Raw genomic sequence first — 26,129 nt, 5'->3', positions numbered from 1 at the left:
GGGTGTGTGGGCACCTTTGCTTGGTAGGCGCCGTAAGGGCTTGGGGTGCCGGTGACCCCACCCTGAGATTACCCGCTCCAGCGGGTTACTTTGTCATTATAAACAAAACAAATTAGGTTGCTCCTAGATGATGAACATACACATGATCTCTCTCATGCGTGCAGACACACATGCATGCAAATAACACACCACACACACACACACACACACACACACCTTATGCTACTAATTAGGCAAATGTAGCATCTCATTTGCATAAGCTATTGCAAATTTGTTTGTGCACCAATCAATACTTTCAAATGATACCAATGTTTCATGCCAGATCAACTATAATCAGATAAAGCAACAGGCTAAACGAGAAGTTCCAGCTACCAAATGGAAGACATCAACTCACTTCAGCTCAGTGTGATGAACAGAAATCCTAACAACATCGTGAGAAAATGGTAAAAAAGAATTGGTCCATGAAGCATGGTAGCCGAGTTATATGTCTCAAAACTTCCTGTAGGTGCATTGATGCTTAGCACCACAACTACCCAGTCATTCTCCGAAGCAATTCCAACCCCAACATACTTGGTATCATTCAGATATACAGAGTACTGCGACTTTGTAAAATTTGAAAGGACAACAGCGGGAACCAGGCCTGGAACACAAGCTGGCATTACAACTCCATCTCGAGTATTGGATATGTTAAGATGACAGTTGGCTAGAAGATCAGGGTAGTTGGAGAACTGCTGTTCTGCTCCAGGAACAGTGTCCAATCCAGTGCTGTTGGAGCATACTTGGTTCTTGATTTGCTTGGCAAATTGGTCAGCAAAACATGCTGCATTTGCATTCTTTGAAAGAGCAGTCAGGTTCAAGGTTTTCCTATAATCATTAATACCTTGAAGAAGATTGTCATCTCCAGCAGCATCTGCAATCAGTAGATGGTCCTTAGAATTGAAATGACCGTAAATATTATTGAGTGCCAACCATGAATGATTATTTGAATGAGCAGCATTTATAAACACTACTAGGGTTATCTAACAAATTATCACCTTAAATTGCAGAACTACATTGCATGTAACGTAAGTTTCCTGCTGCAAACTAGGAAAATGAGAGGTTCTGTGGCTCTACGAAACTGAAGCTAAGAGAGAATTGCTTGGCCCCACAGGTCAGGGCAGGACGGCCCAGCTGATTGGACATATGACTTGCTTAATTCTCTAAACATTCAATTTGCCAACCTTTCAGCAGGAAATAACAAAAACTCCATTTAATATATTAATGCAACGCTATTTGAATGATGATGCAGCTGTACAAGCTTATGCTTTGCACACAAGAATCTCAAGCACCCATAGAAACTAAGAGGAGAGAGCACAAAGATACACGTACCAAACGAAACCAGCAGCTCAAAAAGGGAGTTCAAATGAATATATGGAAAAATCTAATAAGAAAAAAGGACAGAATTATAGGTTCCGTAATGGAAAATGGGACAGACGAGGCGTTTTGAATTTGCCCTTTCCCAAGAGGTAAATGATAGAAAATATTGGGCAAAACTCCAACTACACTTGTATTTTTTGGCCAAACCTAAGAGATTGCAAGAAGATTGAAGATGAGAAGAGAACTAGGAAACCTCAAACAATGCAAAACAGGACATCATGATCTCAACAATGAGAGAGAAAAAATGGACTGGCAAAGCTTCCAAGGTAAAAATTTCTAAGAACTTGACAGCTCCATATCTTAATGTTTGGCTTTATACGGAAACACCAACAACATTATCATCAATGCATAAGAGGTTCACACATTTCACCAAAACATAATCTGGCAAAGATTATTGATACAGCTCTGATAGCACATAGGATACTTCAGCAACAATTGACATGTGAATTATGTACTGTTGTGTGGATATTCATAGGTCTCTACAAAGATGTGCATACCCAGTTTTGTGAATTGATAGGGCAACCAATCCCATCAAGCATTAAAAAAAATTGAACCAAATCGCTGGGATGAAGATGGCAGTCGGCATCATTTAGAATAAGGTCTCACCTAATATGAGATACTTTTTGTCTTGGGGTTAGAGGGATCATACCACAAGTATTCAGTAATCTCTAATGTTTGTCCATCAAAGCAGCCTAACATTTTTACCCTTCTGTTTTTCTTTATTTTTCTGACAGGACAAAGTGCACTACTTACATAGTGCTGCCCTATATTGTCAGATGGAGGTTTTAGTATATCAGATTTTTGAGAAATATCCTGTCTAAACAAAAGAACATAATCTTTTATGAAAAAAAAAACAAACAGATGAAGAGTAGTAGGCCGTAGATGAACCTCACTTTCCAGCAATAGTTAAGATTTATTACATCACTTGACCTATGTCACAGGGACTCGGCAAAACGGGTGCCGCACCCGCGTCAACGCGACGCGATGCGGGTGCTCGTGCGACACCCGGTGCGGTCAACCCGACTCTCGGTGCGGTCAACGCACCTAGGGTCATTTGTGTCTTTTTTTAACTTAAAAAAAAATTGCCCGATAAATGTGCTGCTGAGGGGAGGATTAGGGCAAATTTTTGCCCTAATCCTCCCTTCCTCTCTTTCCGCCGCCGCCGCCGACCGCTCCGCCGAACCCCGCCACCGTCGACCGCTCTGTCGGACCCCCCCCCCCCCCCCCCCCGCCGACCGCTCCTCTTCAGGTACACTCTCTCCCCTCCGACTCCCTTTGCTCTCCTCTTCGACCCCTCCCCTGCACAAAGAAGATGCAGAGAGGGGGATCGGCCCCTCCCCTGCCAACAGATAGTGCAAGGAGGGGGCTCGACCCCTCCCCTACACAAAGAGGGCGCAGAGAGGGGGCTCGGCCCCTCCCCTACCAACAAAGAGTGCAGGGAGGGGGCTCGATCCCTCCCCTGCACAAAGAGGGCATAGGGAGGGGGCTCGGCCCCTCCCCTGCCAACAAAGAGCGTAGGAAGGGGGCTCGGCCCCTCCCCTGCCAACAGAGAGCGCAGGGAAGGGGCTCAGACCCTCCCCTTGCCGCTATGTGGGCTTTCGGATGTTTGGTATGTGTTGTCTCAGGTGGGGAGTTGAAACAACTCTCCTTCCTGCACTGATATTTTCAATGTCGGAATCGACGGATGACGCTTCGCAGTTGTGCGGCCTTCGGGCCAGTGCTGCGACGTTTACAAGGGATGCTACCTGGTTGATCCTGCCAGTAGTCATATGCTTGTCTCAAAGATTAAGCCATGCATGTGTAAGTATGAACTAATTCAGACTCTGAAACTGCGAATGGCTCATTAAATCAATTATAGTTTGTTTGATGGTACCTGCTACTCGGATAACCGTAGTAAAGCTAGAGCTAATAGTCTTGTAGAATAGAATTATAGATTGTTAATTTGATTTATTGCATGCATGAAGGATTGATTTGATGATATTGTGATAATTGTTTTTTATTTCATTAGTGTTAATGTTGCTAACTGATAAAACTTAAAAATTATAATATATATTGCTGCACCCCTGCACCCAAGGTTTTTGAAAGTGCCGCACCCCCGCACCCACACCCATGTGACATAGTCCTTGACCTTTTCACAAGGAGATGGAAAGACAGCACTTCGTCTCATGTTTGAATCCCGCAGAGGACTATCCCTCAGCCATCCAAAACAAATTATCAGAGGAAGAAACTGGTTCAAGCAGTGACATGTGGAGCATGATGAAATGTTTGGATGTGTGAAGTATGAAGATTTCAAGAAGAATAAACAGAAATGAGCAGAAAACAACTATGGAGGCAAGTAGGAAACAACATAAAAATAAAACTGTAACCTACATTTTTGTTTAAATTGAATTTTAATCCTTTTTGTCAAAATATTTAATATATATGTAGATTTTATACGTGAATGTTAAAAAATTAAAACTCTTAATACTGAAAAGATTGTTTGAATATTAAGGAAGTTCATTTCCATACAGGGTGAAGGAAAGGTTCCATTTTTTGGAAGAAAAAACTTCTCACAAATCTTCAGAAGTGTGACTACTTTTAAGAAGCTTCTAGCAACCTTGATTCAGGACATAATGAGAGCAAGATGAGACCTAACTTTACCATCCTTTAGCCCTATTGGTGTTATTTTCCAGATTGGACACAAAAGAAAATGAACTAAACAAAAAATATAAGAAATCTCGTCCACATTTTTGGGGGAATGCAATATAGGAATCCTCCACCGCATAAACTTTATCTCAGGAATAAACTGTAAGAAAATGAGGATCTTACACAAAAGCACAAATGCTTGTAATAGGTGTTTATTGAAGACACTACACAATCATAACTCACAAAAGGGCATAAATGAAAGAACACAAAAGACAAAATAATAAACTTTATTTCATTCATATGAAATGCATAAAAGCATTGTTACAATGGAAAGGGGGATCACCCCTTGTTTATACACAAAATGAGAGGGAGAGAGAGGAGCTCTAAAGAGCTCCGTGGAGTCACTGGAGCTAGTTCAACGACTCTAATCGTAGCCGTTGGACTACAGCTACCTTGACTAGTCAAGATCTAGTTGGATCTTAACTAGTTTAAGGTCTAGTTCAATTTGAACTAGACAAAAATAAAAATAAAGGAAGAAAGAAAAAGAAAATAAATAAAAATAAAAATAAAAATATAATAAATAAATATAGAATATTATATATTATATTATATATTATATTATATAGATGAGGACACTTTTTAACACTCCCACTCAAACTTACAGTATAATGAGCGAAAGTTTGTTAGCGAGAGGTTTGGTGAATAAATTTGTTAATTGGTATTCTAATGTAACATATGACAGATCAATGGTTACATGTAGATCATCCTTTCTGACATAGTGACAATCAATTTCAATATATTTGGTGCGTTCATGAAATGTTCGGTTGCTGGCAATATAAATCGCACTCTTGTTGTCACATTTCTAAGCCAAATTATCTCCATTATTGTGGTGGTCATAGCTCGGTATTTAGCTTTGATGGATTAAAGAGAGACCTGTTTCTTTTTACACTGCTACGAAATCAAGGATTCGCTTAAGAAAACACAAAAACCAGTGGTTGAGTGCCTGTTATTGGGATCACCTCCCCCGTCAGCATCAGGATAAGCAATTAAATTTAATAAGGATGAAGCAAACAAGAAGAGGACTCGTGAAAGTGAAAACTTGATGTATCTAACAATACTCAAAACTGCTCTCATGTGAACAAAAGTGGGAACATGTTGAAACTAATATCAGGTCTAGTAATAGAGAGATAGGAAAGTGCTTAAATAAACTGTCTGTAACGGATGGGATCATCAAGAGGTTATCCATTATCGATGTTGCCAACTTCTAGAGTATCCACTCTCTTATCATCTGTAATTCCAGACCTAGAAACAATATCAATCATGCACGGATAAAACTATAAAAAAAAGGGTTGTTACAACAGAAACAATTGTTCTTGATAAAGAATATTGAGATTCTGTATGTTTAGCATTATTGATTACAAAACCCATATATAAGATGATTAAATTTTGTGATCAGGAAGGCCCTATAATTGGTGAAGTGTATGAAGGCATAGACAATATGTTGGAGGAAATCAGAGACAATCTAAAAGGACAACCATATTTGTATGAAAAGATTCATAAGATTGTCTCAAATAGATGGGATAGAATGAGTGTGCCTCTCCATAGTCTAGCCCACATGCTTACTTCAAAATATTATGAGTCAGAGTATCTCAAGATCCCAACAGCAGGAGGGGTCAAACGAGTTTCTCCTGGTAAAAATTTTATTCTATCTATTTAATAAAGTTTAAAGTTTAATGATTTAATAATTTTATTATTTCATTTGCATTTTCTTGTTATAGTTATTAAACATTGTTTTTGCAGAAAAGGATAATGATATTTTATATGGTGCAATACTCGCGCTTGAAGTCATATATGCTGGAAATGAAGAGTTCTCTACACTTTATAGGTCACAACTTGTAGCTTTTGCATCAAAAAGTGGAAGATTTAGCCGAAATGTAACAAGAATAGATGCATTGAATCCTACAATGTCGGTGCTTAATTTGTGGCATTTTTATAGTGGTGATACACTTGAGTTGAGAGCATTATCCATTAAGGTTTTATCTCAACTTATTAGCATATCTTTTGCAGAAAGAGTGTGGAGCACCTATAGTTATATTCACAATGTTAAAAGAAATAGGCTAAATGTAAAGTTCACTAAAAAAAATTTTGTGTCAGACACGTGCCATTGTCGGTCCAATTGCGTTGGAATCAGATCCGAGCCCGAGCTAGATCCGAGCCTGACTCAAACCCCGTTTCTCAAAAGATCTAGAAGCTTGCACCTTTTTAAAGATGCAGGCCTTCTGGCGAAGGGCAAAAGCCCTCGCCCCTTTCTCTCTCCTCACTGCATCCCGGCGCCTCCCATTTTTCAAGCAGACGTCGACGACCGAAGCCGTCGGCCACCCCCTTTGAGCACCACCATCTTCTCCCTCTTCTCTGCTGCGACAGACGACCACCGACGGCCTCCCATCTCCTTCCTCTTCCATGCTGCCGCCGGCCCCCTCCGATCGCCGTCATCTCCCCCTTTTTCCTCTACGACCCCCGACGATGCTCTGCCTGCTCCTGCTGTACCGGCGAGCTCACGTTTCCACTATCAACTCAGGTAACCTTCTCTCTCACTCCCTTCCTTTTTTCGTCATTCAAGCCGTTGTCTCTTGTCGACTGGGGGCTCCGCCCCCCTACTGCTGGTTCTTGTCGGTAAGGGGCTCCACTCCCCTGTCGCTGGCTCTCTTCGGCAGGGGGTTCCGCCCCCTCGCCTTTCTTTTTGCTCGGTCGGCAGGGGGCTTTGTCCCCTTGCCGTTGCTTCTTCTCGACAGGGGGCTTTGTCCCCTTGCCGTTGCTTCTTCTTGGCAAAGGGCAGAGCCCCTGCCTTTGTTTACGATCAACCGACAGGGGGAGCCCCCTGCTGCAGTTTCTTTGTGGCATGAGGGTTGGACCCCTGCCCTTGTTTCCTCCGGCCGGCAAGGGGCTCCATCCCCCCCCCCCCCCCCGCCGCTATCTCTTCTCGTCAGGCAGGGAGGGCGAAGCTTCTGCCTGTGTTTTTCTCCAGTCGGCAAGGGGCTCCGCCCCCTGTCATGGTTCTTTTTCGTCAGGCAGGGCAGAGCTCCCTGCCTGTGTCCTTTTTCTTTGGCCAACAGGGGGCTTCGCACCCTACCACTGTGTTTTCTTTTGACCGACAGGGGTCGGGTTTCACCCCCCCGCCTGTCTCTATCGTTTCGCCCTAGTGGGCGCAGTGGGAGGGCTGGGACCCTCCCTGTTGCCCTATCCTTGCGAGGGAAGGGCTAAGCCTTCCCTGTTTCCCCTTGTCGCAGAGAAGGGAGGGTCGAGCCCCTCCCTGTTTTCTGCCCAGGTGGAAGAGGGATCAGGCCCCTCTTCCCTTTCTTTCTTTCCTGCTTTCGGTTTTGCCTGGCAGACAGAGGTCGAGCCCCTGTCTCTGCTCTCCTTGCAGAAGGAGGCAGAGTCGCCGCCTTTGTGCCATCTGCAGAGTTGGTAGGTGAGGGCTGAGCCCTTAGCCCTCTCTGCCGTTTGGGTTGGGAGGCAGCAGGGCTCTTTGCCTTCGCCTTGGCTCGCAGTCTGTTGTCAACAAGGCCTTGGCTGGGGGCCTTTGTTGTTCCAGCAGACAGGGAACCCCCGAGCTCCTTACCTTGCTGCCTCTGCTGATTTTCTGCAAGGAGCTGAGATCCTTGCCTACCCTCGCATCGGGGTCCGGTACCACTGCAGGTTTTACCGGACCCGTCCCCTATTTTGATCTGGCATACTAATATCTTTGCGCTTTTAGGTTGCAAAACAGAGCCTTCTCGCGCCCCGTGGCCCGAGCACGTTCGTACCTATGCTCGCAAGCATACAGGAATTCACAACCCCTCAAGATAGGGTAAAGTTGCATGAAAAGGACCATGAATGAACAGAACTAAGATAAAGAAATGATAACTAAAGTAAAAGATAATTATATACATATGTCTTTTAACTCAATGATGCAGTTGTTAAGACATATGTAATAATACATCTATATATATATATATAGATGTATTCACCATAATACCCGATAGGGGTATTATGGTCTTTTCACAAGTACCCAATAGGGGTACTTGTTTTATTTCTTTTATTTTTCTGTTTTTTTATTTTCTAAAATGTTTATTGGGATACCAAAGGGCTCCCAACGACTCTATTGGGAGCCCCCTTTGGTCTCCCTTTGCTTATAAATAGGGGGAACCCCCTTGTATCTTGTATTGCTTTTAGAGAGCTCCTCTCCAATAAAAGGGATATTCTTTTTATGTGTGTAGCCTTGTTATAAGGCCTTTCGTATATCCCTTGGTGGATTTCCTCTCTTATGCTTGTTTCGTTTGTCCGTGTTGGACATAGTGAATGCATTGGCATTCTTGGATTCTTCCGCATACTTCATTACATGGTATCAGAGCCATACGATCTTCTAAGGTAAAATCGTGTCTCTCTCTACTTCCTTTTTTTTTCACATCTTCATTTTGTAGCAATGGAAGTCAAGATCGATCTATCATTCAAGCTCAATGGAAAAAATTACATGATGTGGGCATCCGCAATGGAGAATAATCTCAAAGGCAAGAAGCTTTGGGGTTATGTAATGGGAACCGTTCTGGAACCCCAACTTAAGCTCACAAAGATGGAAGAAGATCAAGAGAAAGCACTTGAAGGTGATGCTCGTCTCAAGGCCATTGAAGATTATCATCACCAAATGGAAGATTGGGAGAGCAACCATGCAAAAATCCTAGCATGGTTTATGAATAATGTCGAACTTAAGGTATGTGCAAATATTGCAAAATTCCGTCGGGCAAATGAAGTTTGGTTTTTTATGAAGGGCATGTATACCCAAAAGGATCTTGCAAGAGCTTATTTTTTGCAAGAAAAAGTGAGAACCACAAAACAAGGCGACATGAGCATACAAGACTATTATAGTGCTCTAAATCCTTTGTGGGATGAATTGGCTCTTTTAGAGCCTAAATGGGTGGCTACGGAGGATGTAAAACTAAGACAAAAACAAATGGAACAAGATAGATTGTTTCAATTTTTATTTGGGCTTCGTCCCGAATTTGAACAAGTTAGATCCTCACTTCTCCATAGATCTACGTTTCCTCCTTTAGAAGAGGTTATTGCCGAAATTACTCAAGAAGAGACGAGGCATAGCATGGGTAAAAGCATAGATGAAGTTCTTGTCGTATCTAAACCCAGCAATCATGTTAAAACATACAAGCCACCTCATTTTGGTAAGCAAGGGAGTGGTGGAAGAAAAATGATTATATGTCATCATTGTTATGAGCCAGGACATATTAAACCCGTTTGCCCAAAGCTAAATGGGGCATTCAAGCCAAAGGTGGCTTCCGTTGAGGAATCCTCCACCAAAGAAGATGAAGGCAAGAACGGGGATCTCAAAGATACTCTTGGTCAAATTTCCTTTGCTCTCCAACAAATTCTAAAGGCTACTTCTTCCACCTCCGGTGCCGCCATTGCCTCATCATCACCTCCCGATACGTACTCTTGGATTTTAGATTCCGGAGCCTCTTTTCACATGACTCCTCATGAAAATGCATTAACCAACGTGCACACCAATTCAAAAATATCTTGTGTCTCTACGGCCGATGGAACTTTTCTCAAAATAAATGGTATTTGAACTCTCGATTCTAAATATGTTCAAAATTTTCTTGTTCCAAAAGTTAGAATAGTTCCTAAATTAAATCTTAGCCTCTTTTCCGTTTCCCAAATTGCCGACCATGGATGTGAAATATCTTTCTCATCCCAATGGTGCTTTGTGCAGGATCTCCGATCCGGGAAGCAGATTGGGCAAGGCCATAGGAAGGGAGATCTTTATTTTATGGATAACTTAATGCTTTCAAATACCTCATTTTGTATTTGTGTCCAAGACAAAAATATTGAAACTTGGCATAAAAGGCTTGGACACCCAAGTTACTCTAAAATGTATCTTTTTCCTTTTGGAAACAAGTTTTGTAAAGAAAAAGATATCAATTGCAAAGATTGCATTTTTGGAAAAATGAAGTCTATTCCTTTTCCTGTTAGAACCTTTGTGACAACAAGACCTTTTGAATTGGTGCATTCCGATGTATGGGGACCATCTCCGGTTCTATCCAAAGGTGGTTATTCATATTATGTTACCTTTATTGATGATTATACTAGATATGTATGGATTTATTTTCTTAACCTTAAATCGGAAGTTTTTAACTTCAAAGAATTTCATGCAAAAGTTCAAAATCAATTTCAAAGTCACATATCCATTCTTAGATCCGATTCGGGTGGAGAATACTTATCAAATGAGTTTCAATCATATTTAAAACAACATGGCATTTGTCAAAAAAAATCTTGTCCAAGAACTCCTCAACAAAACGGCCTAGCGAAAAGAAAACATAGACATATTTTAGAAACCACTAGATCATTACTCATTTCTAAAAATATTCCTAAAAGTTTTTGGGCCGAAGCCGTGTTAACCTTCACCTATTTAATCAATAGAATGCCATCTTCAAAATTGAACAATATCTCTCCTTATGAAAAGCTTTTCAATATGACAGCCGATTACAATCGTCTTTGTATTTTTGGGTGTAAATGCTTTGTTCTTTTACATAAAAGAGATAAATTGTCACCTAAAGCAATGGAATGCGTATTTTTAGGATATGGTGAAAATCAAAAGGGCTATAGATGCTTTGACTATAAAAACAATAAGTTATTTGTCTCCGAAGATGTGACCTTTTTAGAAGATGAAAATGGATTTGAAATATTGGAAAAACCAAATGAAATTGATTATATGTTTATCAATGATCTTTTAGAAGATTCAAATGATGACTCTTTGAGTCATCCAGAATTTTTAGAAAATACTCATAATAATGATTCTCATGATAATGATATATCACCAACTAATGGTGACAATCTCCAAGTATACACTCAGCGTGAGGAAGCACAACCTATTAGTGCTTTAGAAAAATTCTTGCGGCTTAATGAACCCCTAGAAGAAACCTCCCTTAGGCGATCTTCTAGAGAATCAATTCCACCTAATAGGTTTGTCTCATATGAAACTCTCTCACCTAACTATAGAGCTTGTCTAATAGCCTTGCATTCTTACTATGAACCTTCCCATTATAATCAAGCAAAAAATATTCCTCATTGGGTTGAAGCAATGAAAGTTGAACTAGATGCTTTAAATAAGGCTAAAACTTGGGAAATAGTTCAACTTCTTCCAAATAAAAAAGCTATAGGATGTTGGTGGGTCTACAAAGTCAAAACAAAAAGTGATGGTTCCCTAGAACGTTATAAAGCTAGATTAGTTGCTAAGGGATATTCACAAGAATATGGCATCGATTATAAGGAGACTTTTGCCCCCGTGGCTCGCATGACAAGCGTTAGAACTCTAATTGTTATAGCATCATCTAAGAAATGGCTTATATTTCAATTAGATGTTAAAAATGTCTTTCTTAATGGTCAGTTGAATGAAGAAGTATATATGGACCCTCCACCGGGAATTAGTGTTAACCAAGGTCAAACTTTTCGATTATTAAAAGTTTTATATGGCCTTAAACAAGCCCCTAAGGCTTGGTATGATAGATTTAGTGCTATCATGTTACAATTGGGATTTCGTTCATGTTATACTGACACTGCTCTTTTTGTTAAACGTGCAGGTAATAGTATCATCATCCTTCTGCTTTATGTTGATGATATGATCATCACTGGCAATGATGAAAGTGGTATTCTTAATGTTAAAAATATGTTAAAACATAATTTGATATGTCTAATTTGGGTTTTCTCAGGTACTTTCTTGGTATAGAAGTAGCATACTCTCCTCGAGGGTATATTTTGTTACAGATGAAGCTTGTTGTAGACATATGTTCCAAATCTGGGATTTCAGATGACAAAAAGGTGGAGACTCCCGAGGTTATCAATGCTAAACTACGACTGGAGGATGGAGTTCTGCTGGATGATCCTACGCCCTACAGGCAACTCATTGACTCCCTCACCTATCTGACTATCACTAGGCCTGATATTGCTCATGCTGTGCACTCTGCAAGCCAATTTCAGCATGCCCCTACATCTGTGCATATGAGTGTTGTACTTCGGATCATTCGCTACATCAAAAATACTTTGACTAAAGGGTTATTCTTATCCTCACTCTCTTCCTTAGATTTACTCGCTTATACTGATGCTGACTGGGGAGGAAACCCAAATGATAGAGTCTCAACTACTGGCTTTTGTGTTTTCTTAGGAGATTTGCTAATTGCTTGGAGATGCAAGAAACAACAGAAAGTCTCATTGTCTTCTACTGAAGCAGAATACAGGGTTATGGCAACTACTACAATGGAGCTTGTGTGGCTTCGAAGTCTTCTTCAAGATATGAGAGTCGAAATTACTGATGCTTCGAAGCTTTGTTGCGACAACAAAAGTGCAATCTATATTGCCAGCAACCACACCTTTCATGAGAGGACTAAACATATTAAAATGGACTGTCACTATGTACGTGATGAATCTTCGCTTCTTGTTCCTTCTTGGCAAACTTTCGGTCATCTCCCCGTAAAGTTTGAGGGGGGGTGTTAAGACATATGTAATAATACATCTATATATATAAATATAGATGTATTCACCATAATACCCGATAGGGGTATTATGGTCTTTTCACAAGTACCCAATAGGGGTACTTGTTTTATTTCTTTTATTTTTCTGTTATTTATTTATTTATTTATTTTTTCTAAAATGTTTATTGGGATACCAAAGGGCTCCCAACGACTCTATTGGGAGCCCCCTTTGGTCTCCCTTTGCTTATAAATAGGGGGAACCCCCTTGTATCTTGTATTGCTTTTAGAGAGCTCCTCTCCAATAAAAGGGATATTCTTTTTATGTGTGTAGCCTTGTTATAAGGCCCTTCGTATATCCCTTGGTGGATTTCCTCTCTTATGCTTGTTTCGTTTCTCCGTGTTGGACATAGTGAATGCATTAGCATTCTTGGATTCTTCTGCATACTTCATTACAGCAGTTTCACGATCCTTGTCCTCTTTATATTTCTGCACTTTCCTTTTGTTGTTGTCGCGCTTTATGTGCCCACACTTTTAATTCCTGTCTTTTCCTTTGATGTTTTTCAACTCAAGGACGCAGTTTCGCGATCCTTGTCTTCTTTATAGTTCTGCACTTTCCTTTCTATTGTCGACACGCTTTATGTGCTTAGGCTTTTAATTCTTGTCTTTTCATTTGATGTCTTTCAACTCAAGAACGCGGTTTCGCGATCCTTGTCCTCTTTACATTTCTGCATTTTCTTTTATGTTGCCCCACGCTTTATGCTCCTTGGTTGGTTACTTTCTGCTTTTAATTTCAACACTTTCTTGTTGTTGCCCTACGCTTTATGAGCTTAGGCTTTGTTGTTGTTTTAGTTGCTTGCATTTATGCTCATGCTTTTGATTTACTGTTGTACCGCTTGCTTCTGTTGTATATTGCTATTTCTATCTTTGTGTTGGCTACTTTTGAGCTTTGGCCACACAGGAAGCGAGGATTTTGCCTCTTATGATTGCTTTCAGGTTAAACCTCGCAAGAGGCGAGTGCATGCGTACCAAGGTTCGCTCCTTTTCAGGAGATGCGAAATTGGGTACCAACGCCTTGGTCTCGAGAAAACATGCCTTACAGGGACTCTATTTTCTCTCGAAAATGCTTGCATGATTGGACTTGTTTCGGGTGCCTTTGAGTGACCCTTGCCTACTATCGTAATCATGTCCTTTGGCAGTGACGTTATGTGTAGTATGAGAGGTTGTTAAACCTCATGGTGTGCAATATGGTATAATTGTTGGAATTCTCAAAAAAAGGTAACTAAGCGCCTTCACAGGCAAGATGCTTAAGTGGGTCTAATGGACCGAAACATGTAGAACAGGACGACGGTTAAAAAAACCTCTGTCATACTCGTTCAAGATGGTTCATCAAGAGAGGCAATGGATGATACAAAAACTCCGATGGACAGGCCATTCATGGCTATTACGGGCAAATGACTCAGCTTCCCAGTTATCGGAGTTAGGGAATAGGGGCTACCATAATTATCCTAAGTGATAGTCGCTTGGCACTTCTGCAGAAGTTGGATGCATCCATAGGCCTTGTATGCCTTTGAAGACTTACTCTCTTGGTCACTGGCCGTCCCCTTAGGAGCGAACACAGTCAGTCATTCGGAGTATCATAAAATACATTGCATAATGGACCCTCGAATCGATCTCAGTTGTTTCTACGTTTCGTGACTTGTGCGTACCCACAATGACCAGTTAATAATACGAACAGAAATATGATTGGCTCACACAATTGTTAGACTTGCACTTTGGTAGAGTTATGATAGTTATTTGCTTTTGAGCTTGGTTACTTGTTGATATGCAAGGTTGGTTCTATGGTAACTGTACGATTAACTTGGTTATAACTGCTTATAATTAATTCTGTTATAACTGCTTGTAGCTAGTGCTTGATCTCTGCCTATGGAATCAATTTTATTATTGATTCATATGATTGCACAATTATGAGTATGCTTTATATTAGTTATTGTTCTTTATGTTCTTTTGCGTACCTACCAATTTTTTGCGACACCCATCTATTTTATGGGTGCAAGTGACGAGTAGGCTCTCACCTAGGTGCTGCTTAGGCCGTTACCAACTAGACTTAAGGACAATTTTTTCCTTTTTTTTTACTTTGTCAAGGGGAAGGGCTTAGTCCTCTCTCTCTCACCCTTCCCCCTTTTGTTCTCTACATCTCTCGGTTGTTGCAGTGAGAAGAAGACTAGAACATGTATGCTCCCTCTCTTTCTCGGTTTCTCTCTCTCTCTGTTTGCTCTCTCCATCCCTCTTTAGGTTTTCTTCTTCTTCTCTTCCTTCTCCCACTTTTTTTTTCTTCTTCTTCCAGTTTTTCCCTTTTTTTCTTCTTCCTATTTTTCCTTTTTTGTTTTTTAGTTATATATTATATACATTTTGTGTTTGTGTGTTTCATATATATATATATATATATATATATATGTGAGTGTGTGTGTAATTCATATATAATTTGTTTGACTGTTTCTATGTTATATTTCTGATTGATTGTTTCTGAGTTTTATATTTATATATTTGTGTGTGTAATTCACACACATATATATTGTGTATGCATATTTGACTATTTGTTCTCTTTATCTTTTCTCACACACGCACACAAATGTTGATGCACACATATATCTATTTTTTATGTGTAAATATATATATATATATATATATATATATATATATATATATTTTGTATAGTTTTTGTGTATTGTTTCCAAGGTTACCAAACTAGGAAGCGGGAAACAATACGAAAAGAGGAAGCGAAAAGCAATTCGTTTTAGAATATATAAGCGGGAAGCGAGGAATAAAAAACCAATATAAGAATTGAATGGGAATCAAAATGAAACTCAAACAAAAAATTAAAATAAAAGTGACTATTCTTGAATTTCATGGTTTTTTAGTGTAAGAATCAATTTTTTAACAAAATCTAAAAATGTTAACAGCTAATTTAGAGAAAGCACATGGAATTGAGTGAGAAGAATGAGAGGAAAAATAAATAAAATGAAAAGTAGAGTGAGAGAACACATAAGAAGAATAGATAAAGCATGTGAAACGCATATGAGAAGCGTGGGAGAATCAAGATTCTCATAAAATTTCGAAAGTGAGGAGTATCACGCTTCCAAAACAAGTTTCCAGGAAGTGGGCTTCTCACCTATCTAAGAAGCTTCCGGTAACTCTGATTGTTTCTGCTTTATATTTCTATTTGTTTCAATTATTATATGTTTTCTTATCTTTTTCACACTTCACACACATATATCATGTATGTATATCTGCTCTTTGTATCTTTTCTCTCTCTCTCTCTCTCTCTCTCTCACACACACACACACACACACATATATATATATATATATTGCAACAATGAAGATTTTATGTCCTAATTTTTGGCATATATAATATAGTTTTAGGATCTTTATAGTTTATAGATGAAGATTAGCATATGAGACGTTGGTTAAATGTGATGTTTTTAATTATCATCAATTGTCAATAGTTCAGTTATGACTTATGACATTTTAGTATGACTTGGATGTTAATTTAATATTGTTAAGGCTTTAATTGTGATTAAGTTACATGGTTTGTTTAATTAATTGTTTATTTCTTCTTATTTGTCTATTGCTTATTTTATGTCTATTGTTGTTAATTTTTTTGTATACATGATTTTATTTTTTGTATATTGTTTATTCACATTGTATAGTTATACACTGTTGGTCCCAAGCCCGGATAAAGGAGGAGGGTTGCGGTAGGCCTGTGACAGCCAGCATAAAAACTTTGTCATACCCTATGAATATGAACGAATATGAGAATTTCGTTGGGGCGTTCCCTACTGAGCGGCGCGCTGTACTCTATAGGCCCGGAGGCAGTGATAAATGGGCAAGGGTTGCTAGGTCGTCGCCCAAAAGCGACGCGTCACACCGGCGTCCGAGTGTGGTGTCAAATAGGCAAGGGTTCCCTCACTTTGTTGGACGGGTGGGAGTAAAGAAGTTAGTCCAAGACCATAAAATTAGGTTAGCCACTTGGAACATAGGGTCTTTAACTGGTAAGTTGGTAGAGTTAGTAGATGTTATGTGTAGGAGAAAGATTGATATTTTATGTCTACAAGAGACCAAATGGGTAGGTGAGAAAGCAAAAGTGATAGAACCTTGGGGATATAAGATTTGGTATACAGGAATAAATAGGAATAGGAATGGAGTAGGGATTGTTATGAGTCGTGAGTTTATAGATAATGTAGTTGAGGTCCGTAGGAAGGGTGATAGGATTTTACTTATTAAATTAGTATTAGGTACGGATATTATTAATATTATTAGTGTTTATGCACCTCAAGTAGGTTTAGATGATTCCACTAAGCGTCAATTTTGGGAAGATTTAGATGGAGTAGTACAAGGGATATCTTATGGAGAAAGGCTTTTCATCGGCGGTGACCTTAATGGGCATGTAGGCATTAGTAGGGATGGATTTGAGAGTATCCATGGAGGCTATGGTATAGGCGAAAGAAACGATAGTGGAGAAAGGATTTTAGATTTTGGTTTGTCCTATGATATGATCTTAGCAAACACTTGGTTTAGGAAGAGGGAGTCTCACCTAGTGACATTTAAAAGTGGGGCTAATACGAGTCAGATAGATTTTTTCCTACTTAGAAAAAGAGATAGGGGTTGTTGCATCGATTGTAAGGTTATACCGGGAGAAAGTGTAGCAACACAACATAGAGTCTTAATTTTAGATCTTAGAATTAGACAATGCCGCAAAAGGGATAGACATAGGATAGATCCTAGAATTAAGTGGTGGGCACTAAAAGGAGCTAAACAAGGAATGTTTATAGAGAGGGTAGTTAAGGAAGTTGATTGGTGTCTCGAGGAGGATTCAGAATCTATGTGGAATAAGAAATTAGCTATTAAGGTTAAAAGAGAGTGTTATAGAAATCTAAGTAAAAGTCGTGATAATGAGAATTTGGAGAAGCATATGATAGCAAAGAAGGAAGCTAAAAAAGTAGTTCGGAACGCGATGGATAAGGAATATAAGGAGGTTTATGACAAGTTGGATACCAAAGAGGGTGAGAAGGATATTTATAGGATTGCAAAAATGAGAGATAGGAAATCGAGGGATCTGGGTATGGTTAGATGTATCAAAGATGAAACGCAAAGGGTTTTAGTCAAAGATGAGGAGATTAAGGAGAGATGGAAAGATTATTTTGATAAGCTATTTAATGAAAGTCATGCTCAGGATCTTGGAGACTTTTCCATTCCTTTTCATGAGATGAATCGTGACTTCATGCGCAAGATTCAAAAGAAAGAAATTGTAGAGGTTTTGAAGAAAATGAAATCAAGAAGGGCAGTTGGCCCAGATGGTATACCTATCGAGGCTTGGAAATGCTTGGGAGATAAAGGTTTAGAATGGTTGACAAATCTTTTTAACAAGATTTGGCGGACAAATAAGATGCCTAATGAGTGGAGGAAGAGTACTTTGGTGCCTCTATATAAGAATAAGGGTGATATACAAGATTGCACAAACTATCGTGGTATAAAACTCATGAGTCATACTATGAAACTTTGGGAGAGGGTGATTGAGTCTAGGTTGAGGAAGGTTGTCATGATATCGGAGAATCAATTTGGTTTTATGCCTGAAAGATCTACTATGGAAGCTATATATCTTCTTAGACAACTTATTGAGAGAAATAGAGAGAGGAACAAAGATTTGCATATGGTTTTTATTGATTTGGAGAAGGCTTACGATAGAGTACCTAGGGACGTTCTCTGGTGGACAATGATGAAGAAAGGTGTTTCTCTCAAGTACATTAGTATAATTAAAGATATGTATGAAGGAGTAGTAACCAATGTCCGCACTTGTGGAGGGGTGACAACCAATTTTCCTATAACGGTTGGGTTACATCAAGGATCTGCTTTAAGCCCTTTCCTATTTGCTATAGTGATGAATGAGCTTACGAGATCAATTCAAGAAAATGTGTCGTGGTGTATGTTGTTTGCTGATGATATTGTTTTGATTGATGAGTCTAGAGCTGGGGTTAATGCTAAGTTAGAATTATGGAGACAGACATTGGAAGCAAGAGGTTTTAAGTTGAGTAAGAGTAAGACATAATACATGGAATGTCGATTTAGTAAGCAACGAAATAGAGAGGGGAGTCTAGTGAAGCTTGGTGAGCAAGAAATACCGGTGGATGATTCTTTCAAATATTTGGTATCTATCATTCAAAAGTATGGAGAAATTGATGGAGATGTAAATCATAGGATAAAGCTTGGGTGGATGAAATGGAAGAGTGCAACTGGAGTGTTGTGCGATCGTAGAATGCCATTGCGGTTGAAGGGAAAGTTTTATAGGACGACTATTAGGCCTGCTTTACTATATGGTACGGAATGTTGGGCTGCCAAGAGACATCATATTCAAAAAATGAGTGTAGCTGAGATGCGTATGCTGAGATGGATGTGTGGAAATACAATAAAAGATAAGATTCGGAACGAGGAGATACGTAAGAAGGTAGGCGTTGCACCCATTGAAAATAAGATGAGAGAGAATCGTTTATGGTGGTTTGGACATATTCGACGAAGGCCTAATGATGCTCCAGTTAGAAGGATGGAGAAATGAAAAAATATATTAGTTAAAAGAGGTCGGGGTAGGCCTAGGAAGACATGGATGGAGGTGATAGGAAAGGATATGAATGCTTTGAACCTCACCGAGGACATGACATTGGATAGAAATGAATGGAGGAGAAGGATTCATGTGGAAGACCCAGAATGATTTTCTTTGTTGGTTCATATCGCCGACCCCAATTGTTTTGGGATGAAGGCGTAGTTGTTGTTGTTGTTGTTGTTTATTCACATTGTTAGTTGTATGGTTTGTTAATTGAATTGTTCATTTATTATTAATTTTTTTCAGCAGCTTATTTAATATAATTGCTTTAGAGTGTCCAACAACATGTGTTTTGTCTATTGCTTATTGTTTATTGATTTTATGTTGTACACATGTTTGTTATTAATTTTAGTAATTTGTTTACATATTTTGTATATTTTTAAAAAAAAATTAATTGGGGTACCGACTAGTTTGTCTAGTCCCGCCTAGTTCCCGACTAGTTACCGCCTTTGACAACTAAGCATGTAAGGATGTTAGAAGAGGGCAAAACGTCATCTCGAGACATGACTGTGGTTAATGAATGATCAAGACAGCAACATTTGACCATGAGGCTCTAGTCATGATCCTGCGTATTATAATACAGCCAAACCAGTCCGAATCCTACCCTATTAGTGACTCCTAAAATCCAATGCCCCAACTGTTTTTCACTACGACCCTTGTTTGGAATCCAATACCAACTCATTGAAATGTCAAATCCACGACAAAATCAAGCAGAGCTCCCAAAAAACTTATGGAGTTCGCAACTCCATAAAACTTCAACACTGTGTTTTGGCAACATAAGGCTCTGTTTGGGATCCTTGGATCGGAGTTGTGTTGTGGTTTCCCCAGTGCTCGCGTGTTCTCTTACTATTTGGGAGCAGTAGTATTGCCACAACATTGCATTCGACCCAACACCACATTTCATCACCATTCACAAGAGGATGTTCTGGCAACTCCGTCCTCAAAACCGCATTTTGGCCAAACCATATTTTGGAAACACATGGAAAATGGTGTTTCCAACCCAATGAAAGGTTCCCAAACAGAGGCATCGAAACGTCGCTAAGGTACCAACTACGGGCTCTCAAACAGAGCCCAAAAAGTACTTCTCAGAAACACCCACATGCATCTCAAATAGAAACATTAAATAGTGAAGATTGTGAAAAAGATCTTTCAAGGATACATCACTAAGATTTCATAAACAGCATAGGCAATAGTCTTCCAGCAAATGCAAGATCAAACATAGAAGAAACATGAAGTAAACAAGAAACAAAAGACATAAGCACGCATGAAACTGGTAACATCTAAAGAAGAAATGAGAAGAGAGAAGATGGGTTGTAAGCACATGTTACCATCAGCTACAGCCGATACGGATAGGAGCAGGAGGACATGAAACGCCGCAAGGGTCGGCACAAAAATGGATCCCATCGTCGTCGTCGTGTAAAATCGAAAGGAAGAGGATGAGGGGAGGAGGCAGGATCAGGTACAATCGCGTTGCACAAAATAAGTGTGCAGCTGCACCTGACCGGAGGCGGTGGGAACCGAAATTTCTCGTGCAGACACCCCCACCCCCACCCCCACCAACCTTTTTCTTTTTCTTTTCTGATTTTTCTCATTATTTATTTAGTGGAGCAGAGAGAGGAGCTTTCCCTTGTGTTTGAAGCTGCCAGTTGCCAGATACCCACTACTTTTTTTTGTCTTTTTTCCACTTTTTCTTTGAAGGTGTTCTGGTTTGGCTGGGGGAGGGGTTACTCTTTTTGGTTCTCGAGTAAAAACAATAAATAATATCTTTATTGACAGTGGTTTACGAAGAGGTCAAATGCAGTGGCAAGCTCGCAAGGCTTTTAAGCAGCCCTCGGAACAAGCAACAGATCTCACCTCCCTGGATAGACGTGTTCCCCATAAAGAAAGAAATGAGAATGGATCAACAGTGTCAAATTTTACGCTTCCAGTGTTGCTATAATCACACTGGATAACGACACTCATCCTGTAGAATTACGTCTTGACGTGTGTAAGAAGGTTTACACCCCAAATAAAGCAACGAACAGCTCCACTCATTTGACAGGGGCCAACCTACGGTCGTTCGAAAAGGTTATCCAGATTATCAACCACCAACTGGGGAATACTTTGCTTGGTAGGAGCTGTTACTCATGTTGTTGGGACGTTGCAAGTTCAACGACTAAGGACTAACTGGTGGCTTAACCTCAACATCATTTATACTTATTTTAAATAACAAGATTTAACATACAATAGAAATGGAGTGTTAGAAACTCTACCATAAGGAAGCAAAGCAGGTTATATGTTCCCCCCCCCGAACAGGGCAGTTAGCTACATCTCATGCTCGGGGGTCCCAAAGAGTCCTCATGTTTGTCAGCATTAATTAGCGTTGGAGTTTGATGCGATTGCAAAGACATAAGTACCCTCTCCTCCATTAGTGCCAAAAAAAATGACGATTCTTGAAAAAGAGTGGTTGTAAAGACTTAAGTGCCTCGAAGATGATTATTTAAGACTCAGTCTCTGCACTGCAGGATTATCTGAGAAAGAAATCTCCCCTGGAAGAGGCCATGAACATCAACCCTCTCACACTCTCTCTCTCTTCTATTTCTGCTTCTATGCACATCCAACAGAAGATCTTACATTGCTCCATCAAGCACCGACTGACCTACACATTGACTGTTGTGGAGCCTGGTTCAGAGTTTTTACCATTATAGGAGAAGGGTTTGGGGGTACATCCCAGCGTGGGTAGCATCATTCAACTAAATGAGTTGTAGATCCTGATTCAGAGTTTTTACCCTTATAGGAGAGGGGTCTGGGGGCTCCTCCCAACGTGGGTAGCATCGTTCAACTTGATGAGTTGTGGAGCCTGATTTAGAGTTTTTGCCATTACAAGAGGGGGGTTTGGGGGCTCCTCCCAGCGTGGGTAGCATCATTCAACTTGAAGAGTTGTGGAGTCTAATTCAAAGTTTTTACCCATTCATATTTTAAGGCATTAGATCTCATTTTTGAACATTCACGCATGTGCAGTTTGCTTTCATCATGTTCAGTTGCTTTCTAGATTATACTTTGAATTCTGGTGCATTTTAGATCTATCGATTTGTATGTAACCAGAGTTCATTTTAATCTGAATTTTTTACTGCAACTTCATGCATATGTATAAATGTTCTCCACAAAAAATCAGATCATTTTGAGTTTGTTTGACCCACTTTAAAAATCGAGATTAAAAACCTCTTATTTTGCACCGTCAGGATTTTAGCAGAATCAGGACCAACTTGCAGGAGTGATTTCTCCCTAACCAAAGATGATCTTTCCAATCCGTAAAAAGGGTTGTTTTTTAAATTGAATCTAGTTTGTTCATACCAAATTTCAGCGATTTTTATGGTGTTTTCATACTAGTTTCGGGTCAAAAACCATAATCTTGTCACCCTGTGTCATTTTAACGGCTCAGATTTTGATCCATTTTATTTGAATTTTATTTTCCTAATGAGAGATCATTTTTCAATTCTGTAAAACGAGTTCTCTTTGTTTATGTGTCTAGTTCATCCCTGTAAATTTTCAGAATTTTTCATGGTCAATTATTATTTTATTTTGATTAAATACCAGAACCTTGTATCCAGATTTTATAAATGTTCTGATTTTGGCCCCCATATCATGACTGTTGTAGCACTTCTTCAACAAATCGTTATTTGATTGGCAATATTCTTCAGCAAATTGTTGTTATGATTTTTTTGATTCTCTAATGAGTCCCTACTATGATTTATAGTATTTTTGGGTCTCCAATGAGCCTCACAATGATTTATAGTGTTGTCCGGACTTTTAACTATGATTTATAGTGCTTTAGAGTCTCCAACGAGCCCCACAACGATTTGTAGTATTTTTCAGTCTTTTAACTATGATTTATAGTGTTTTCGAGTCTCGTTACCCACAACGATTTATAGTGTTGCTGGACCTCGCTATAGCGATTTGTAGTGTTTCTCGCTAAACACTACAGCGATTTGTGATACAAATCGCTATCCGAATCACGACCAACTTGTCAAGGCCATATCTCCCTAACCAGAGATCGGATTTCAAATCCGTAAAAAGTGGTGTCTTTGTTATGAAGTCTAGTTTATTTCTATAATTTTTTAGCAATTTCTATGGTCATTTGTTACCCCATTTAGATCTAAAACCAGACCTTTATCAGTCTACCTCATTTGAGTGACATAGGTTTTTATTTCATTTTGTAAGAGTCATATCTCCCCAACGAAAGATCATTTTTCAAATCCGTAAAAAAAGTTTTCTTTCTCTATGTGTCTAGTTTATATCTGAAAAGTTTTATAACTTTTTATGCTCATTTGATATTTCAAACCTGTTAAAAACCGAGACATGTTATAAAACGTTATAAAACTTAAAAAGTTTGAAACTTCCTCTATGTGTCTCGATTTTTAACAGGTTTGAAATATCAAATAAGCATAAAAAGTTATAAAACTTTCTAGATATAAACTAGACATATAGAGGAAGAAAACCTTTTTTACGGATTTGGAAAATGATCTTCTGTTGGGGAGATATGACTCTTACAAAATGAAATAAAAACCTATGTCACTCAAATAAGGTAGACTGATAGGGGTCTGGTTTTAGATCCAAATGGGGTATCAAATGACCATAGAAATCGCTGAAAATTTATAGAAATAAACTAGATTTCATAACGAAGACACCACTTTTTACGGATTTGAAATCTGATCTCTGGTTAGGGAGATATGGCCCTGACAAGTTGATCTTGATTCAGATAGTGATTTGTATCACAAATCGCTGTAGTGTTTAGCGAGAAACACTACAAATAGCTATAGCGAGGTCCAGCAACACTATAAATCATTGTGGGTCTCGTTAGAGACCCTAAAACACTATAAATCATAGTTAAAAGACCGAAAAACACTACAAATCGCTGTGGGGCTCGTTGTAGACCCCAAAGCACTATAAATCATAGTTAAAAGACCAGACAACACTATAAATCATTGTGAGGCTCGTTGGAGACCAAAAAATACTACAAATCATAGTAGGGACTCATTAGAGACTCAAAAAATCATAACAATAATTTGCTGAAGAATATTGCCAATCAAATAACGATTTGTTGAAGAAGTGCTACAACAGTCATGATATGGGGGCCAAAATCAGAACATTTATAAAATCTGGATACAAGGTTCTGGTATTTAATCAAAATAAAATAGTAATTGACCATGAAAAATTCTGAAAATTTACAGGGATGAACTAGACACATAAACGAAGAGAACCCGTTTTACATAATTGAAAAATGATCTCCCATTAGGAAAATAAAATTCAAACAAAATGGATAAAAATCTGAGTCGTTAAAATGACACAGGGTGACAGGGTTATGGTTTTTGACCCAAAACTGGTATGAAAACACCATAGAAATCGCTGAAACTTGGTATGAACAAACTAGATTCAATTTAAAAACAACTTTTTTTACGGATTGGAAAGATCATCTCTGGTTAGGGAGAAATCACTCCCGCAAGTTGGTCCTGATTCTACTAAAATCCTGACGGTGCAAAATAAGAGGTTTTGAATCTCAATTTTTAAAGTGGGACAAACAAACTCAAAATGATCTGATTTTTGGTGGAGAACATTTAGACATATGCATGAAGTTGCAGTAAAAAATTCAGATTAAAATGAACTCTGGTTACATACAAATCGATAGATCTAAAATGCACCAGAATTCAAAGTATAATCTAGAAAGCAACTGAACATGATGAAAGCAAACTGCACATGCGTGGATGTTCAAAAATGAGATCTAATGCCTTAAAATATGAATGGGTAAAAACTTTGAATCAGACTCCACAACTCTTCAAGTTGAATGATGCTACCCACGCTGGGAGGAGCCCCCAAACCCCCCTCCTGTAAGGGCAAAAACTCTAAATCAGGCTCCACAACTCATTAAGTTGAACGATGCTACAGTTAGTGTGCAGGTCAGTCGATGTTTGATGGAGAAATGTTGGATCGTTTGTTGGATGTGCACAGATGTAGAGAGAGAAGGGAGAGAGTGTGAGATGAGGTTTTACCCCTCTCTTGTAAGGGTAAAAACTCTGAATCAGGATCTACAACTCATTTAGTTGAATGATGATACCCACGCTGGGAGGAGCCCCCAAACCCTTCTCCTATAATGGTAAAAACTCCAAATCAGGCTCCACAAGAGTCAATGTACAGGTCAGTCGGTGCTTGATGGAGCAATGTAGGATCTTCTGCTGGATGTGCACAGAAGCAGAAATAGAAAAGAGAGAGAGAGTGAGAGGGTTGATGTTCATGGCCTCCTCCAGGGGAGATTTCTTTTTCGGATAATCCTGCAGTGCAAAGACTGGGTCTTAAATAATCATCTTTGGGGCACTTAAGTCTTTTAAAGAATCCTCCATTGATTTTTTCTCTAGAGAGAGAGAGAGGGTTTTACAGTGTTTTACGTAGAAAGAAGAAAAAGACTTTGAAGAGTCAACATCATCCTCGACTTTCTGGATAGAGGACATGTTTGTCCTTTTTTTGAACTATTTGTTTTTTCTTTTTTGAATGAAAGGCATTTTTGTCATTTTCTCAAACCATCACTTTATGAGAAGAATAGCAAGAAAGGGTACTTAAGTCTTTGCAACAACACCAGAGTCCGATGCAAAGTTATGTCAACATACACGGGAATACGAGTCCCATGTGCTTGTATATGTGGTGCTCATTCAAAGCCCCGAACACAGACGTGGGATTCAGTGAATCATCGGGGGGGGGGGGGGGGGGGGGAACATACACCACCCTCTCATAAGGAAGGGGTGCTTTTATAAATCCGGTTTTAGAAAAGATTGACACAGGTAAAAGCGGAGAATGAAAAAAAACAATCTCAATCTTCTTAGGCTTTGTGCATAGAGTCAGCAGCGGGACAAAGAAACAATATTGGTTCCTCTTAGTAGGTTGCTAATGAAA

At 39.3% G+C, this 26,129-nt stretch overlaps 1 protein-coding gene across 1 annotated transcript; it reads right to left on the bottom strand.

Moving 5' to 3' along the window:
* Positions 1-311: 311 nt before the first annotated feature.
* Positions 312-20,810, bottom strand: LOC149851292 (putative GPI-anchored protein At3g06035). Its single transcript, XM_089999854.1, has 2 exons — positions 20,537-20,810; positions 312-910 (listed from the first exon to the last, which is right to left on the bottom strand). Exons 1-2 carry the CDS (start codon positions 20,610-20,612, stop codon positions 396-398), a joined length of 591 nt encoding a protein of 196 aa, XP_089855980.1. The 5' UTR covers positions 20,613-20,810; the 3' UTR covers positions 312-395.
* Positions 20,811-26,129: the final 5,319 nt, after the last annotated feature.

The sequence above is a fragment of the Nuphar pumila genome, chromosome 1 (genome assembly GCF_984573655.1).
Source record: "Nuphar pumila chromosome 1, dmNupPumi1.hap1.1, whole genome shotgun sequence".
NCBI lineage: Eukaryota > Viridiplantae > Streptophyta > Magnoliopsida > Nymphaeales > Nymphaeaceae > Nuphar > Nuphar pumila.
Note: the sequence above shows the minus strand (reverse complement) of the source record. Positions and strands in the feature narration are given on the sequence as shown.

Excerpts from the sequence above, each read along its gene's own strand:
- LOC149851292 (XM_089999854.1), bottom strand. The coding sequence starts at position 20,612 with ATGGGATCCATTTTTGTGCCGACCCTTGCGGCGTTTCATGTCCTCCTG. Across the intron at positions 911-20,536 it reads CGTATCGGCTGTAGCTGATG|ATGCTGCTGGAGATGACAAT; the intron begins GTAACATGTGCT and ends TACTGATTGCAG.